The sequence below is a fragment of the Pezoporus flaviventris genome, unplaced genomic scaffold, assembly GCF_033815535.1.
Source record: "Pezoporus flaviventris isolate CSIRO_AGI_PZ_B2104156 unplaced genomic scaffold, CSIRO_AGI_Pfla_v1 ptg000007l, whole genome shotgun sequence".
Lineage (NCBI taxonomy): Eukaryota > Metazoa > Chordata > Aves > Psittaciformes > Psittacidae > Pezoporus > Pezoporus flaviventris.
Genome location: NW_026892555.1, coordinates 23,534,703 through 23,551,278, shown reverse-complemented (window position 1 = coordinate 23,551,278; position 16,576 = coordinate 23,534,703). Strand labels below are relative to the sequence as shown.

At 43.0% G+C, this 16,576-nt stretch overlaps 1 protein-coding gene across 2 annotated transcripts; it reads right to left on the bottom strand.

Annotated features, from left to right (window-relative positions):
• Positions 1 to 601: 601 nt before the first annotated feature.
• On the bottom strand, positions 602 to 9,816 carry GEM (GTP binding protein overexpressed in skeletal muscle). Of its 2 annotated transcripts, none has more exons than XM_061448086.1 (5): positions 9,548 to 9,816; positions 7,327 to 7,669; positions 4,167 to 4,240; positions 3,480 to 3,684; positions 602 to 1,824 (listed from the first exon to the last, which is right to left on the bottom strand). In XM_061448086.1, the coding sequence occupies exons 2-5, from the start codon at positions 7,658 to 7,660 to the stop codon at positions 1,547 to 1,549; spliced, it is 891 nt and encodes a 296-aa protein (XP_061304070.1). In that variant the 5' UTR covers positions 7,661 to 7,669; positions 9,548 to 9,816; the 3' UTR covers positions 602 to 1,546. The 2 variants fall into 2 exon arrangements, with proteins under 2 accessions (XP_061304070.1, XP_061304068.1); XM_061448084.1 differs by having other exon boundaries at positions 4,167 to 4,243; positions 9,548 to 9,802.
• Between the last annotated feature and the right edge of the window lie 6,760 nt (positions 9,817 to 16,576).

The following is a 16,576-nucleotide window of genomic DNA, read 5'->3' as shown; positions in this document are numbered from 1 at the left end:
ATGAAAGATGCACAGAACCCAGATCTCACCCTACTAGTTTTGCAGTTTGCTGCCTTCATCATCAAGGAAGATGAGCTGCTAGGCTGGAGATTTGGCTTTTCTGAGCCACCTATGGGCAAAATATAGTGACTGTACCTCAACACTGAACTCTCAGGCATGGCCACAAAACCCAGCATAGTCAGGGGGAAAATAACACAGTCATGCCCAAAGTAATTGAGGATTAGGGCCCCACCATGCCAGGTACCTGCTTTCTGTTGCTGAATGTAGCATTTCACTTCTTTTCATCTCCAGGATGGGGGTAACAGTACTCAACAGCATTTAAAAGTGTTTTCAGAATTGAAGACCAAGTACCTCATTTAAGAATGATTTGTTTTTATCTCTGTCACCACAAACCCATGCACACGAGGGATACCATGTGCTCACAGCTTTAAGGCTACAGGTGATTCTTGCTTCGTAATCACAGGTTGCTCAGCAGCCTCTGTTCAGAGGTGTGAGAAACCCTTACTGCACTTTTCATGTAACAATCATGCCCAGCATTCAAAATATTTTCTCAACTTGATAAAATTCTTAGGGATTTCCCACTGAGGCTCAAAACCAGTCATATATTTTATTTCTTTTATTACAAGGCATGTAAGTAAAAACTTGCATAGTCTGAAAAAAAGATAATAGATAGAAAACAGTAATAAAATTAACATCGTTCTTTTAAGAAACTTGGTAATAAATACATTTCCCCTCGACATTAAAATGCTTGTTATTTTGCACAACAATAAATACAGCATAACTCTGGCATAGAGAAAGACCAAGGCTGGATAAAAAGTTCATGTGGTTTCTTAAAAAAGCTCAGAAATGGTGGTTTATAAAGGTTTGGCATCCTGCACTTGATGCTCTTCGATACAACTTGCACTTTCATTTTATTATGATTTTTAAACAGTCCCATAATATGAAAATAGGAGAGGAAAATTTGTTTGATTATAGGGGTTTTCCTTTAAATATTTTCAAAGTAAGAGATGTGTAAATTCATTGAAACCAATCCTTGACATTAAAAGAAATTACAAAATAGTGTCTTGGTGGCTATTCTACAACAATGCAGGTTTTTCGGCAGTGGGTGCTCAGGCCTGGCCAGCCAACTGGCACAGGACCAATCCCCAGTCGATTCCTCAATTCTTTACACGGTTTTAAAAAAGTAATAATAATACCAAGAAGAAAGAGGAAAAAGTGTAGTATTCACTTCACAAGTCATTACTGTTTGAAGTTCTTACACTAATATCCAAAGGTGAGAGGAGAAAGAGCAGGTATATTCCAGAACACGTCCCACCATATCTTTGGGTCATTCTGGTCTATATTTTTCTATTAAAACTACTGACAAAAGGAAAGGAAGAGAGATATTTCCATGCACTGTGCTGTTCTTATGCCAGCACGTATAATCACAATCACAACTGTGAACCTAAGTCACTTTGATAGCCCAATCTAATATAGATTGATTGATTGTCCCACGACATAGGTAATGTCCACAAAATGCCACAAGCTCTGGCAGAGTCCAGCGTTCTTAAAGAACTGATAGGTCATGGCAAGACTTGGACTTGAGTTTGAAGGCCATGTTCTTGTTGTTCTTAGCAACTATTTTGCCCCAGAACCGCCTGGCTTTCTTGGGGATGCTCTCCCTCCGTTTCTGGTATGCCAGCCGCTTCTCGTTCTTCTCCTTGCTGTCCCTGCGGAGCCGCACTTGCCGCACGATGCCTTCAAACAGCTCTTTCACATTATGCTGCACGGCTGCCGAGGTCTCGATGAACTTGCAGTCAAACACAACGGCACAGGCTCGTCCCTCTGCAAAATTGCAAAGTGAATATGTCAGGAGGCGTCATGAGCAGGGAGGGCAAAGTGGCTGAAGGTTGCAATGTGTGGGGAGCCATTGTCACAGGGGGGAATTCCTCAAGCCAAATATAGGCACGGATAAGTCTTTAATCGCCTGATGCCGCCTGTTAGCCCATGATTCATCTGCTCTGTGTCACACTCCCTTCCCAGTGAGGGGGGGAGAATCCCCTCCTGGAAAAGCCCAGTCCCTTCCCTTGACTGTGAAGGCAGCTGGGGCTGACTGACTCACACTGGGACACAGAGGCTCAGAGGTCAGCCATAGCTCAAAACCACCTGGTCATCTTATGTCCAGGATCCCTCAAGTCGCATTAAAGTGTGACGACAGCACCCTGCATGCACACAGCACAGCACAGGAGGCAGGGCCAGTCCTCCTCTATGGGTCATGGGTGTAAACCAAGACCCATAGACCAGACCTCTGAAGGTCCTGGGACAGCAGCAGCTTTGGTGTGAACAGACACATGTACAAAACGCTTAAATGAAGGCAGAACTATACAGCTTTAGAGGTACATCTGAAATCATAGTTCTTATCCTTAATTACATGAGCTTAAGCTAAACCTGACAGCTATCTTTCACACACAAACCAATTTATTCTGTCTTCTGGCTTGCTGTAAACTCATCACCAGAGTGACATGAATGCACTTGCCATCTTTCAAGAGATTTTTTTCAAGTGGGGCAGAGAGGAATGAGAAGGCAAATAGTCATCCATGGGCTCCCAATGGACTCCCCAGTTCAAACTCTTCACCTGGGTCAACTGTGAATGGAGCCAGAGGAACTGTGCACACCCCCAGTGGGAAAACAAATATAATCTAGCTCAACTGCGAAATAGAAGAAGGGAATAGCTGCAGAGAGAAGATAATGGTGAGCAGAGGACCTCACGTTTTTGATAGGCAAAGTTGAAATAATCTAATGCACTGCTCTGTGTTATGTTGTGTCACCTAAGCCTCAGGGAGACACCCCAAGAAGACGTTTTACTGACTGCAGGCCTCAAGAGCCAGCAGTAGCTTTTCCAGCAGTCTCTCTATTCCTATTTATGGGCTTAGTGGGTAGTCATTTGTGTGCAGCAAAGGGAGGGCTGGTTTAGCATCCCAAAGCAAGGCACCAAGATCTCTCCTGAAAGGCTGCATGGTCCCTTCCCAGACTAAAGAAAACAAAGGGGGAGAGGGAATTTTTATTCATCAGGGAGGACAGACGACTGGTTATAAAAAAGATATAATCTTTGGCAGCAGAATAAAGGGGCTAAACTTGTTACACATAAACATGTATTGGAAATATAAAATGTTTCCAGCTATCACAGAAATCACATTCTGCAGTGCTCTTACACTGGGAGCTGGAAGGGAAGAAACTCAAGTTGCTTTTATGATGGTTCTTAATAAATTTAGGAAAGAGATTATCTGACATGTAACAGCATTACCAAGGGAGGCTTAAAGACCTGGTAGACCCTTCCCACTCCTCTGCCTTCTGTTTCAGTCCTCCGTTGTTTTATTGTTCTTTTATTGCCCAGTCCTGATCACAGCATATTCCTTCGGCCAGAGCTCTGCAGTTCGTTCAAAAGCTACGAGATGACTTTTTAATGTTGATGTCAGTTTTATCTTCATCATTTTCCTTACCTGCCACGGAAACTTCGCGGCACCTGACAAGGTCACTTTTGTTGCCAACCAGAATAATGGGGATATCTTCCTTCTGCCGTGCCCTGCGGAGCTGTATTCTGAGTTCCGAGGCCTTTTCGAAGCTTGATCGATCTGTGATGGAGTAGACAATCAAGTATGCGTCTCCCACTTGCATGCAGTGGTCTCGAATCCATTCTCCCTCACGCTGTTCAAGTGAAATGGTCAGATATTGTTATGTCCAGAGCAGATTTTACTTAGTAAGTACAACATTAGAGAATCCAAATACATTCCTGCTGTAACTGTAATGGGTATGGTTTGAATCACAGTTATACTGAAAGTAATTCCAATGCAGTGATGGTATGAATACTTCACCACAAAGGAGGGCAAAACTTGCCCCACATAATTCATTGTGCTGACTTTAGACTGGAATGAACATGGTCTGGAAAATGGCTTGAATGTTTTGGTTTATCATTAAAAAAATAAGGAAGGTTTGTGCTTCTCAGGCTCACTCTACAGAGCCAATAGGCATGCTTGCCTTGGAGCAGGGGTGGGTTTAATCCTATATTTTCCCTGATGTTGACATATGGAAAACACCTACTTGCTTTCCCAAAAGATACCTTCTTTTGACATTAACAGTCATTCATATACATTTCTGTTTTGACATTTAACTAGAATAAATTAAAGTACCTTATTATCCCACATGTCGAGAAGTATAATGGTTGCACTTTCCCCATCCACTATCAGTGTTCTTTCATATGTGTCTTCTGGAAGGAAAAGCAGAAGAGCTGGTAATGTATTATTCCATGGCATCACGTACATTACAAAAACCATGTAGTTGAACATGTGTAATTTGTTCACAGTTCAAGTTATTGAGCCAAATTTTATGCTGGCCCCCATTCAGTTCTTTCCTCATTTCCATCAGCACTGAACCTGCACTCTGTTCATTACTGGTTGTCTTACTTTCCATGATATATGAAGAAGGTTGAAAGATCAGGAAATGAAACGTTCATTGTTTTGGCTGATATTCTCTTTATCTTATGTGAGAGAGAGAAAATAGAACCAGTGGAAGAAATAACCAAAGGCTGAACATTTGCCCCATGGGAGCAGCAGAGTCCAGTGAGGCTGAGTAATGGAAAATATTTGCTTTCACTTTAACAGGGACAGTTTACGGGTGAACAGTCACTGCTGCTGAGAGCAATACAGCTAACGGCCAACCAAGTGATGAGGACAGGGGAGTTTCAGACAAGCTGTTGAATTTTAGAGAAACTGAGACTTCTACTGCATCCTAGTTCTCTCCCATTTCAGTTTCCCACATTACCTTTGATGTCAAACACCCCACAAGAACCAACAAACCACAGAAGTTTGGTTGTTTCATACTGAAGCCACAAAAATTTATACCTAGGTTATAAGCACCATGTGGCAAAGTTGTGCTTAGATGTGAGGGGGCTGTTCCCACTCATAAATTTGATCAGTCCTTGCTGTGAAATCTCAGTCTAGGTTCTGCTTCAAATACTTATCTTCCTTCTTTTCCCCAAACATGGGAACATTTGGAAGAGTGATAAGGGATTTGGACCCATCTCTAATCTTGCACTGCTGGTCAGTGAGCATACCACCCCTCTCACTGCTTTAAGGGGTCTGTCCCAATGACACTTGTAAACAGGACTGTGTCTTAACCCTTGTCATAAAACTTCTGCTGGGCATTAATGGAGTGAACTGTCCCCTAAATTCTAATCAGAACCTTTCCTCAAAGCCAGGAATCTACATTCATACCAAAGAAGGAGCCAAAAATATTACATATTTAAAATAAAATCAAAGAGACCCCAGGCGTGACCCAGCTTAAAATGGCAAGATTAAAAAGACAGAGCTAATCAATAGGAGCAGTTTCCCTTGCAGGTCCAATAGCATGACATTTTTGTTTGCAAGTAAGCTTAACCTTAGAGTCAGTAGCAAAGCCTGTCCATAAACCAGCTGTATGCCCTCTGTGAATTGGCTACCCTGAAACCATTCTGTCTTATGATCAAATTCCAGTTTGCAAGCTAAAGTTTGGAGAATATTTTCTTCAACTGGATGCACATCAGTGTGGGAACAAGCTCCATATACACCAGAGGACAACATCCAGAAGAGATTTTCTCCGCTCTATTACACTGATGAGGCTACAAATACATAATCACACTCCCTGAATATATTATGCCCAAATGGTCATAGTCAGCACTGATTTGCATTCTGGTGAATCCTAAGGAAATTCCATAGGATATGAAACACACTGAAAGTGAGCTGTTAGTTCACCTCATGCTTATTTTGAAGCTGACACTGAAAAAGGAAAGCTGTAACAACAGCAAGTTTTCCAATACCTTAGCAGAGCTGGCCTTGAAAACCTCTCACTGCTACACTCCAAGCAATATTGCTAGGAGTGCAAAGGAAAGAGGAAACCATACGGCTTCTCAAGGAGAAGAAAACTGTCTGAAAGGGCTGTGCAAAACAAATCAGCTGCACTTTCTCACTGCTTGCCCAAGGGTCCTACTCTAGTTCACTCACACAGTACTAGGAAAACTTATTGGAGACACTGCAGGCTGAGGAGCTGATGGGATTATTGGGAAAGTGGGTGGTAGAAGCTGAAGACAAGGCACACCTGAATAACTGATTCAGGGTGACTGCACTGTGGGGAGCTTCAAATCCCTGAAAGACACAAAGATCTGTGTCCCAGTCTATGCCAGCAGGCAAGGAAAATGTTGGTCTGACCTTCCTGTTGCTGGGCTGTATTAAATCCTGGACAGAAGACACAAAATGCTATCCTGCTTGTGCTCCACTGAAGACAGGAAGAGAAGCCCAGGAACTCTGTGCTAGCACTGGCACCATCACACCAAGGGATCACAGGCAGGAGAGGGAAAGGATAAGCAGGGACGAGGAAAGCCCTGCACACTGATGAGGAAAAAACAGTCACTTGCACTTCCTCCAAAGGTGACAACATCTGCATCCTTAGAACTACAGCAGACTTCTGCTGCAGCCCAACCCTTCCACATCAACATCTTGCATACAGTATAGCTCAGGACTTAGTGCCACAGCTTCACTTTCTGCATGATCAGATCTTTGGGATTAAAGAACACTTTGCAATCCTAAACAAAGCAGAGGAGGATAGTAAGGGGGAACTATCAAAGAGAATCCTACAGCTTGTGCCTTTTCCCCATTTGGGCAATAGCAATTTTCCTACACTGCTAAGGGACCTTTATCTGTTTTCCTCTGGGGGAACCCATGCTGTGCAAGTAACATGAAATGAGGAGAGAACATATTTTACTCAAACTCCATATAGGCTACACTGAGGCAATGTGTTTATACAGAAAGGCTGACATGACTTCTAATGGCAAATGTCTGGGAGGTGACTGAAGGACTCAGCACTAGCTTTTCTATTTTGCTATATGTATTATTTCTAAACAGTTAATTCTTGTAGACCATGGGGACCTTTGGTTGTTTTCTCTCCCCCATAGAAAACTGAAGTCAGCCCCATGGAGCCAGTGGTGACACAAACGTTTGGCCAGCATGAAAGCTGGACCAGACTTTTGTGTAGTATCATCACAGGCAGGAATGAGGCAGCTTCCAACAGATATTTTGGAATTAAAAAGCGTGTGAATCCAAATTATTCTAGAAAGAGATTTTCAGTCACTGTTGGTATTTTACTCATCTTATTTTGCTTTCTTGTTTTTGTAAGAGAGATGCACAAGTTGAATCAGTTTTGAAGACCAGATCCAAACGTTTGTTACCTCAGTTTTTCATTAAACAGCCTCTCTATTTTTCCCTGCCATGCCAGAGCTGATTGCAAGACAGCACCAGCATCCCAGGACATAACGCTTACCTCCGAGCACCTCACAGTCACTGTCGATGCTGTCATGCACCCCTGCAAAGATGTTGGCTAGCGAGGACTTGCCTACGCCATGCTCCCCGATCAGCACCACCCGGTAGCAATTGCTGCCTGACTCAGAGGAGATGACAGAATCGGATGACTCCGAGGACCAGCTCCTTCTGTAATATTCATCAGGACTGATGGTGTATCGCTTCTGCGGGTTGTACTCATTGGAGTCTTTCTGGACCAGCAGATTCTTTCCATCAGCAGGGATGCTCCATCGCTGCTGCTGCTGCTGCAGGCTGCTGTTGTGGGTGCGACGCATAGTAACGTTGTTGAGGGTCATTTTCTACCCCTAGCAAGAAACAGAATCACAAGTGTTAACAGAATCACAAGTGTTAACAGAATCGCAAGTGTTAACAGAATCACAAGTGTTAACCCACAAAACATTTAAAAATTCATTAACACTGTTATTAATTTCAAGGCAGCACGTGCTTTAAAGTGCTTTTCTATAGGGATCTAGCATACAGCAAAAGGAAAATTAAACTTTCTTTACTCTTTTATAGTTACTGTTACACAAAGTAATTCTCATTAGTGACTTGGAGGCTATTTCCTAGGGATGATACCACTTTCCCAACCCTAAATACTATCTTTATTTAGCTTTTATAAGTTCACTACTGTGCTAAGTGCATCCTAGACATGAAGAAAGTGAGGCAAGGCTGTGCCCCAAACAGAGAAGGAAGGTGCAGCATTCACCAGAGCTGTCTTACATGGGAGCTGCATCCCTGCTGAGGGGTAGCCTATGGTGCAGGCAACACCTATCGGTACTGCTCCCCACCCTTTGTGCTTAACAGGGGCAAACAGAGGCATCTGTCCCCATTGCCTCCAACTGCCAGTGCAGCTGGGTGTAGAATGTCTTTCATATTGTCTCAGTTAAGAGCTGAAAGTTTTGGGAAATCAGTTAGGCATCACCCACTATGCATGTAGACAACCCTGACATGAGAAAAGAGACATGCAAGTAAGTCTTGCTGTGATCCTATGATTCTATGGTTCTGTGATCAGGTGGACATGGGTATGATCTACTGGCTGGGTGTACAAAAAATGACTCTGCTCCAGACAGTGACTTTTTGTCTGGTAAAAGGGAGGACACGGTGAAGTCCCACAGCTTTCCTGAGGAAGAACAGGTTCTAGCTGCTGCAGGAGAAAATACAGTGCTGGGAGAAAAAGCCCATAAATTTGCAGACTTTAAATCAGCAGCTTCATTCACTGCACAGTCAGCTGGGTAAGTTCACTCTTCTAAGCATGGCTCTTAGCTGTGTTTTACTCAGCACACTCTATTTTGCCTTGCTTGGAGGCAGAGGACAGTGATGTCATTCTCACAGGCCAGCAGCTACCATTTTTAGGAAAGTGAATTTGATGCATTCCAGTTCTCAAAGTAAGCTTTTATTATTTGGATTTTTTGCTTTTTGCCATATATTTTATGTATCTTGTCTATCTTCTCCATATTAGTAAATAGGATAATTGTCTATAAAAAGCACTCAACCACTTTAAAGCCTGAATAATAGGTGGTGAACAAAAAAAAAAGCACATCAAATCATGAAAACAACACATACAGATTGCTATTTCTCTTCACACAAAACTATCTGAAAACTCCCGTGAATAGATGCACAGCAGGGCATAGGATAAACATATAGAAAAGCACACCCTGTCTGAACTTACTACCGCACGCACACTATTTTCTCCATGATGCGCAGTACTTGGGGGCAAAATGAGATAGTTTGTCTAGTCCTAGTCCCAGTAACTTTGTCAGTAAGAAACACGTCTCAACTAGAAATCATGTACCAAGCAAAGGCTGCTTCACAAACAAACTGAAGTATTTACTGTGGTTGCATTTCAAAATGCATTTCTTCCTTGCATTTTCTCCACTGAAAAGACCTGATGAGAAAAAAAACTGGCTCTAATTCAGTCAAACAACAGCCTAACTCACAACCTGCAATAAACAGTTACTCGCTAAACAATCACTAACACACAACCTGCAATAAACAGTCACAAACATGAGCATTTCATGATTTCACCCCTAAAAAATTATCAGCCTTCATTAAACAAAGCCAAACAAGTACCTGTCACACCCTGCGTTTGAAGTTCAAACTGGTTTTGATACCCTGTACTGCCTTTAGCTGTCAGGGTCTCTAGCATCAACAGTAAAAGACTGCTCGAACCAACTCTGCCTTACTTGTGCCAGGATTCTTCAGGCAGCCAGGTCCTTTGCTCACACTGCCCTTCTTTCTCAGTGAGCTGTGATGCTCTGAGCTGCTCTGCTGAAGTAAATCCTCTCCTGCTTTGGAGCTGGCTCTTTAATTCTTTCTCGGCAAACCTGGTTTATATTAAGCCCATCTGATCAGAGACAGGGCTTTTCCGTGACGTGGTTGGCCTTTCCATACAACAGCCAGCCCCCAGCTGGGAGGAAGCAGACATGCAGAAGAGCAAAAACTTGCAAACAATCTCAAAAGACTTACTCAAAATCATATGATTGTCTTTATATTGCCAGTAAAATAAACACATTTGGTTCTTTCGTGATGAAAACAGGAAAGTGGAAAAACCCAAAATAATACGTGTTATTTTGCCTCACTCAGTTTTACATTTAAGTGCTACCAGAAATAATGTTGATTTAAAAATTACCTAAGTTTCATCAATGCATAAAAACCCGTAAATATATTATGTTCTCTGTCTGCAAAATACACTTAACCCCCTGTTGGACAAAACATTCCTTTGGAATAAAATGTCTGACTGTTTTTTTGGAATTATCTTAAAAGTAGGAATATTATTCTGTTGTTTGGGGGTTGGTTTTGTTGGATTCTGTTTAAAAACTCCTATTTTTCTCTGTCAGCCTCCAAGTGACTTCACCCAATTTCCTGAACTGCTTCCACGCCTGCTGCAGCCCTCTACTAGCCAGGGCTTGAAAAAACTTCCAGCTACAAATTCAGTGTTACTTAGCTGAATGGTGACAAAGATGCATCAAACCACACAAAGTCTGCACAAAGCTGGAGTAGCTCACTGCTGATGCTGCCCACAGGAAAGATGACTATATTGTGTACATGCTACAAACCCATAAACCCAGGGGCTGCTCCTTAAGTTCTTATATTCTCATAGCTCATTGTTGGAAGAAATATTGCCAGAAGGGAAAAAAACACAAACCTGTAACATGTGCCACCAGATGACACTTCTATCAACATACACAAAGTACTCCCTGATCAACAAATGAAGAGTAATAAACTTCCACAGCACTTCTTGGGAAGGGTACTACAACTTACATGAAAGTATATGGAAACCCTATAGTCATCTCTCAATTATACAGTCTCTGGATTAAACATGATGAGCTCAAACCCAAGCTCCTACAGCTTTCCTTTATGTTTACAATCTCCTAGTTACTCTGTCAGCCCCTAAATCTGATAGGTGACTAATTCTTATCCAGCGTGTAGGAAGTCTGAGCAGGGGAAAGAATATGTTTTTCATGAGCCCATTCTTCTCACCCTTGTTGCTACAGGCAAGCAAGCCATTAACTGACAATGTACCTTTATTGAAGGGAGCAATGATATGCGCAAAAGAACATCTCTTGCTATGATTGCAGCTTAGCACTTATTTCACATTCTTCTGCTGTAAATTTGATTAGTTTTCCTCTGAAAAAGCAGACCTTTACTAAATTCTTCAAGTGAAATCTGCTTCCTTTGTATCCCCTTCGGCTTTATGGCATTCCTTGGTCTTTCATGAAGATTTGCAGGGTCCTCCTGAGCTCATTCTCAAGTTTGAAGAGCCAGGAGCTTTTCCAAAAGTAACATGCACTCATCAGGGTACATGGAAATTACTCACATCTACCGAGGGAAGAAGTGATCAAAAATATGCTCTCATTTTCCTTCACCTGTGTTTCAGGGGCAGCAGTGGAACTGGCCCCAAGCCTGCATCTTCACCTCTTCTGTCCCTTACACCTCAAGGGTCTGAGTCTCTGCTGCTGCGTGATAATACCCAAAAGCACAGTGTCACATCCCTCTGTGTAGGATGCACGGAGTGGCTTTTAATACTTACTGCACAAAATGCAACAACACCTCTGTCGGGGAAGGTTTATGGCATGGCCAGTGGGTTGTAAAAAGATGCTTGCCATCGGCATACTCAACTGAAGTTGCTCATTGTCTTGAAACATGCTGGAAATGATGACGGGGAGGGGGTGGTTGGAGTATGGTGCTCTGCACCTTGGGTTCACTTAGCTCTCTTTAAGTTGTCTGTAATTTGTCACTGCAAGTAAAAGAGCAAAACCTGTCCACCCCAGGACTGGAGAGATTTATGGCCAGACGGATCTCAGCAGAACTGCAGGCTCTAACATCTCACCCGAATGTTTAACATATAGCAGAAAGTGCAGACAGCAGAAATAAACCAAAGTCAGAAAAGTCTTTGTGTTTAGTTATGGTTAGTGTTACATTAGGAACTGCTGGGCATCATCTTCCATAACCTCTTCATAAAATTCAAGGCAGACAAAGAAAACACAGCTCTCCAATGACCACACAATATATATCTCTTCTGTAAAGCCATCCAGGGTTGTCCCAGCCATGGCATGAAGTTCTTGAAACTGGCAAATTTGCAGGTATGTTTTCCTTTGTGCTGCCTCTTCTGAGCTTATTCTGCTTTACAAACTGGACTATTAACTCTCCAGATCTGTGCTGCTCTCTGCCTACACATGATGAAAAGCTCTTGTTCCTCAGGCAATGCCACCAGCATTCATGAATTTCAATCAGTAGTGAAATTAGAAATGTAGTAGTAGTGAAATTAGCAGTGAAAATAGACATGTGGGGAAAACCTTTCCCCTCTCTTTTTTAAGTCGGAGAGAGGTGCAGCATTTTCAGCCTCCTGGTACTTACTTGCAAGGGACAATAGCAGGTTGGTTAATGAAATATATGAAGTGAACCCTTCTCAATTGTCCTGGGTTCAGCTGTAACAGTTATTTTTACCTGCTTCCTAGTAGCTGGTGCAGTGCTGTGTTTTGGCTTCAGTCTGAGAACAATGCTGATAACACACTGATGTTTTCAGTTGTTGCTCAGTAGCACTTACCCTGATCAGGACTTTTCAAAGTCTCATGCTCTGCCAGTGAGGAGTGGCACAAGGAGCCAGGTAGAAGCAGAGACAGGACACCTGACACAAACTAACCAAAGGGGTTTTATATTATACCTTAGTTACTGAACTGCTCTTATCTCAACCTGTGAAATTTACATTCTTTTGATTCTCCTTCCCACCCCACATAGAGGGGGAGGGAACGAGGGAGGTGAGCGAATGGCTGCATTCTGAGTTACTGGCTGGGCTTAAACCACAACATCAATAGAGTTGACTATAGGTTTTGATTTCCAAATGCAATCCCATAGATCGATAGAGGCTGATGTCCTGCACTATTCTGCCCTCTCGCACTCTTCACTGGTCACTGTCTCTGCAGCTGAGACTGCCTGACACACAGGCACAAGAAGAGACAAACTGTAAAGCCAGGTGCTGTCGTAAAGCAGGTTACCACCTGATGCAGTATTAAAACTCGTGGCAATTGCTTTTCACCCATCTTATCCATTCTCTGCTTCAATAATCGTGTCTTAAAGGAATGCTCCTGCGGCCAGGTTGAAGTAAACATCTCAGAGTAACACTTCTGCAATCCTTCTCCAGCCAGTTACAATTAGACTAGGTGATGCCCATAGAATGAGGCAGAAATTTTCCACTGGATATAAAACAGCAGTGTTTTTTAGCTGGCACTTAATTAACCATTTTGTATCTATGTATATGAAGGCAAAAGTAGTTCCTCAAACCACCTTCTGCAATAAGGGTCTTGCGTAGAGAGGACCTGAATCATCTTGGAGGGGGAGGGAAATGCAAGAGGAAAAAATCTCAAAGAAGCAGGAGAAACAAAATTCAGATTTGCTTTAGTAGAAATTGTGCGCAGAGTGTCTGAAAGTGCACTTTCTCCCTTTTCATTTAGCAGGAGAGAACTTCTTCATTTTTCCCCTCAGAGGACCTTAGTAGACTGTGCTCACAACAGTTAGTTGCCTGTGAAAGCAATGAATAAAATCCACCACCTTCCTTTCCTCCAGATCATTGCAGCGTTTCACATTTGCTCTGCTCTCACATCTGTCAGTGCTGCCTCTGACAGTTTGTAGCCCCACCAGGAGCATTAACTACGGACAGAAATGGTTTTGGATGAAGACAAGATGCCAGGCTGGATAGACACACCAGGAGTACCTGCGATTACTGTACTCCCCAGGGGAGCTACTCCAGTGTCACCATCAATTCCTGCAGCACATAGAGCCACAAGCAGCCCAGTGAGCAAGCGTAGAACAAAAACCAAAAATACATGTGTGTTAGCTGCATTAGGCCCATAGCAATGGGACCATTAGCTTATTTACACCAACTCATGGGCACAGCTTTGCCCTTGACTTTCCTGCTTCAAATCCAGTGACCAGGTAAGAAGTTTCATGCTCAATAAGAAAACTGCCAGGGATAAGATACTCTGAAATATAGAGGCATGAGGTAGGGAAATGGAGGATTATGTGCCTGAGGAGAAATACTGAGGGTCTTAAGTAGGGGACAGGGCAGAGAAAGACACTCAGAAATTGAGCAATAGCGAAACTTTGATTTATTTTTAGGGAACAGATTCAGAAGCACCTGAAAGTGCCTCCCCCCATCTAAAAAACAAGCCACTTCTCTCTTCAGAGGAGTAGATTTGGTAGACCGTTCCCAGCAATTGCTTGCAGGGTACCCTGAATTTGTTCCACCACCACGTTCTCTCCCACACCACAGCAGCATTTGTACAATTCTTTAACAGCACTAAAAGCAAACATGATCCTTTGGTGATGGAGCACAAGGACAGGGAAGAAGCACTGGTCTGTACTCCTTGTGCACAGGAGAGCAGTGAAAGCCAGCATTAGAATTCTCAGGGAATTTGATTGCTTTTAATCAGCTACCTCACTAGAGAACCCCTCATTAGTCTATTACTTGTGGATAATCTGGATTCCCACATGTCAAAAGGAAGGTGTGCTCCGTATCCATGCACTATAGAGCCTTGATGACTGTAATGGGTGTCCAAAAGGTGTTTTCCCCATTAACACATTAAGCCAGCACAGCCAAATACTCAGCAGAGTGAGAAATGAGCAGCCAGAGGAAGTATTGCAGCTCAGTTCATAATAAAACACAAGTTACCCTTTAGTCTAGTTAACTGAAAATAAAAACAATTAAAACAACTATCATCTATGGAAAACATCCAACTATGATAAAGAGCAAATGGCAAAAAAGGGTTATTTCAGTAAGAGTTACTTAGAAAAATGACTGCCTCTTTCCCACTTCTGCACTGAATGACGTTAATGAATTCTGCTGATAATTGTCTAGGGAATAGGATTAAGTCGTGTATGACATAAATAAATGTGCTTTTCAAATGGAATCAATGCAAACTTAAAAAAAATCATAATATACTAATAATAGTAGGATGTGAGCAAGCGTAAGTGTTCTTCGAATACTGAGCTAAAAAAGCCTTCAGACAAATGGCACCAGACCATTCCTTGCAGCTAGGATCTTTGTAGTATGCCACCATCCTCAGCACATCAGGTTCAGGAGCCACAGTCTCCTTTGCAGCTGCAGGATTCACAGCTTTCAATAACTTGATTTTATAGCAGTAAGTCTTCGTGGTAATTTAACAATAGGTAACTTCTGCATCAGCAAACCATAAGCTAGAAACTTCAGCAGATTTATCTGGGCCCCTGATCTTTAGAACTGTGTAAGGGAAAGCCAAAAAGAAGTCTTTTGCTCCAAATGCAATTTCTTCTTCACTTTGGTCCCCAAGACTCTTACATCAACTGCAGCCAACAACAATTACAAATACTCAGACCTACTCACACAAACATGTACATGGCAGTGCACAAAAAACTGCCAATAGCAGCAAATTTACTTTAAAACTATTCCATGTGGTGGCCAGAGTTTGTCTTTCAAGACCTTACTGTGTTTATCTACATGACAAGCCTGCCTGGGATGGAAAAGGAGCACCACTGAGCAATCCAACCCACCTCAGCTCCCAACCCACCCAAACTCCTCCTGGTTCCACATTATTACAAGGTGTTTTGGGCTCGTTGTCTGGGTGGAGGAATCCCGTCGCTGGGGCAGTGGCTGACATGGGGTCCTGGGCAGGTTTTGGGAACCCTGGGAGAGTGAAGCAAGGCTATGGGTGCCCTCGCTGCCCCAACATCCACTCCTTGGGGAAACATCGTGGCACGTGGATGAGGTTAGACCAAGGCAGAGCTGAGTGCAGCCGGGCTGGTTTCAGTCAAGGTCATGCCAGGGCTGTTACTCATATCTGCACCGGGAGATAGGTGTTGTGTAAAAATGCACAGCCCATGATGGTGGCTAAGCAGCTGTGCTCCTCTTCCAAAAGACGATCAGCTGGAGTATGGGCACTGCATCCCTCCCCTTCTCTCTCTTCACTGCACAGACACCTAGCAATAACAAAACCACAGCTAAATATGGTCTGCTTGGAGGGAGCTCTCTCCAACAGCTCTCAACATCTCTCTCCTCTCCTCATTTACAGTATCACCCAACCAGTGCCCTTGGTTCAGCTTTCGTCTGCCCACTCAGCACACCAGCATCTAGTTCAGTGATGCTTCATGTGATTGCTCAGTGATTCACCACTTTGTTTGGATTTTCTGGCTCCCAGACTCATGTTTATCAGCAAAGCACATACTCTCTGCAGCATCAGGCTGTAAGAGGATTGGAGCCGTACAAAATGCCTTTGGGCAAGATGCTCTGCACAGTCAGGTGAAATTAATGTCTATTTAATTGAACAATGGCACCTCTTTTATTCATACAGCTTTACTCCCATGTCTTTCAGCATGTACTTTCCCCCTTTCCAAAATGGGAGATCTGAAAATGAACTTATAAGTGAAAATATGTTGTTTATTTTCTTTGGGAGGCTCTAATTCTTCATCTCTGTTGTACTGTGCTTGTGACAGGACAACTGAGTGCCAGGCCCTGCAGGTAGGATTCATTTTACCTCTTTTAAACTACTTCCCACAGGGAAGTGGACAGGGTTAACCAGGCAGCTCTGGGGTGATTCATCCATCACAGGTTGTGTGAATCATGGAGATGCCTCCATCCCCACTGAACAGGGAGGGTCTGGGAGATGAACATCTCTGCACTAAAGCTAGCCTTAGACTGCACTGTCTGAAAGCTGGACTGGCAGTCAAATGAAGTGAAGAAA

What these genes read in the sequence shown, in the direction of transcription:
- GEM (XM_061448084.1), bottom strand. Translation starts at nt 7,660, where the DNA reads ATGACCCTCAACAACGTTACTATGCGTCGCACCCACAACAGCAGCCTG. An exon ending in TGACTGTGAGGTGCTCGGAG is followed by an intron (nt 4,244 to 7,326) that starts GTAAGCGTTATG and finishes TTTTCCTTCCAG; the next exon opens with AAGACACATATGAAAGAACA. An exon ending in TCGACATGTGGGATAATAAG is followed by an intron (nt 3,685 to 4,166) that starts GTACTTTAATTT and finishes TCACTTGAACAG; the next exon opens with CGTGAGGGAGAATGGATTCG.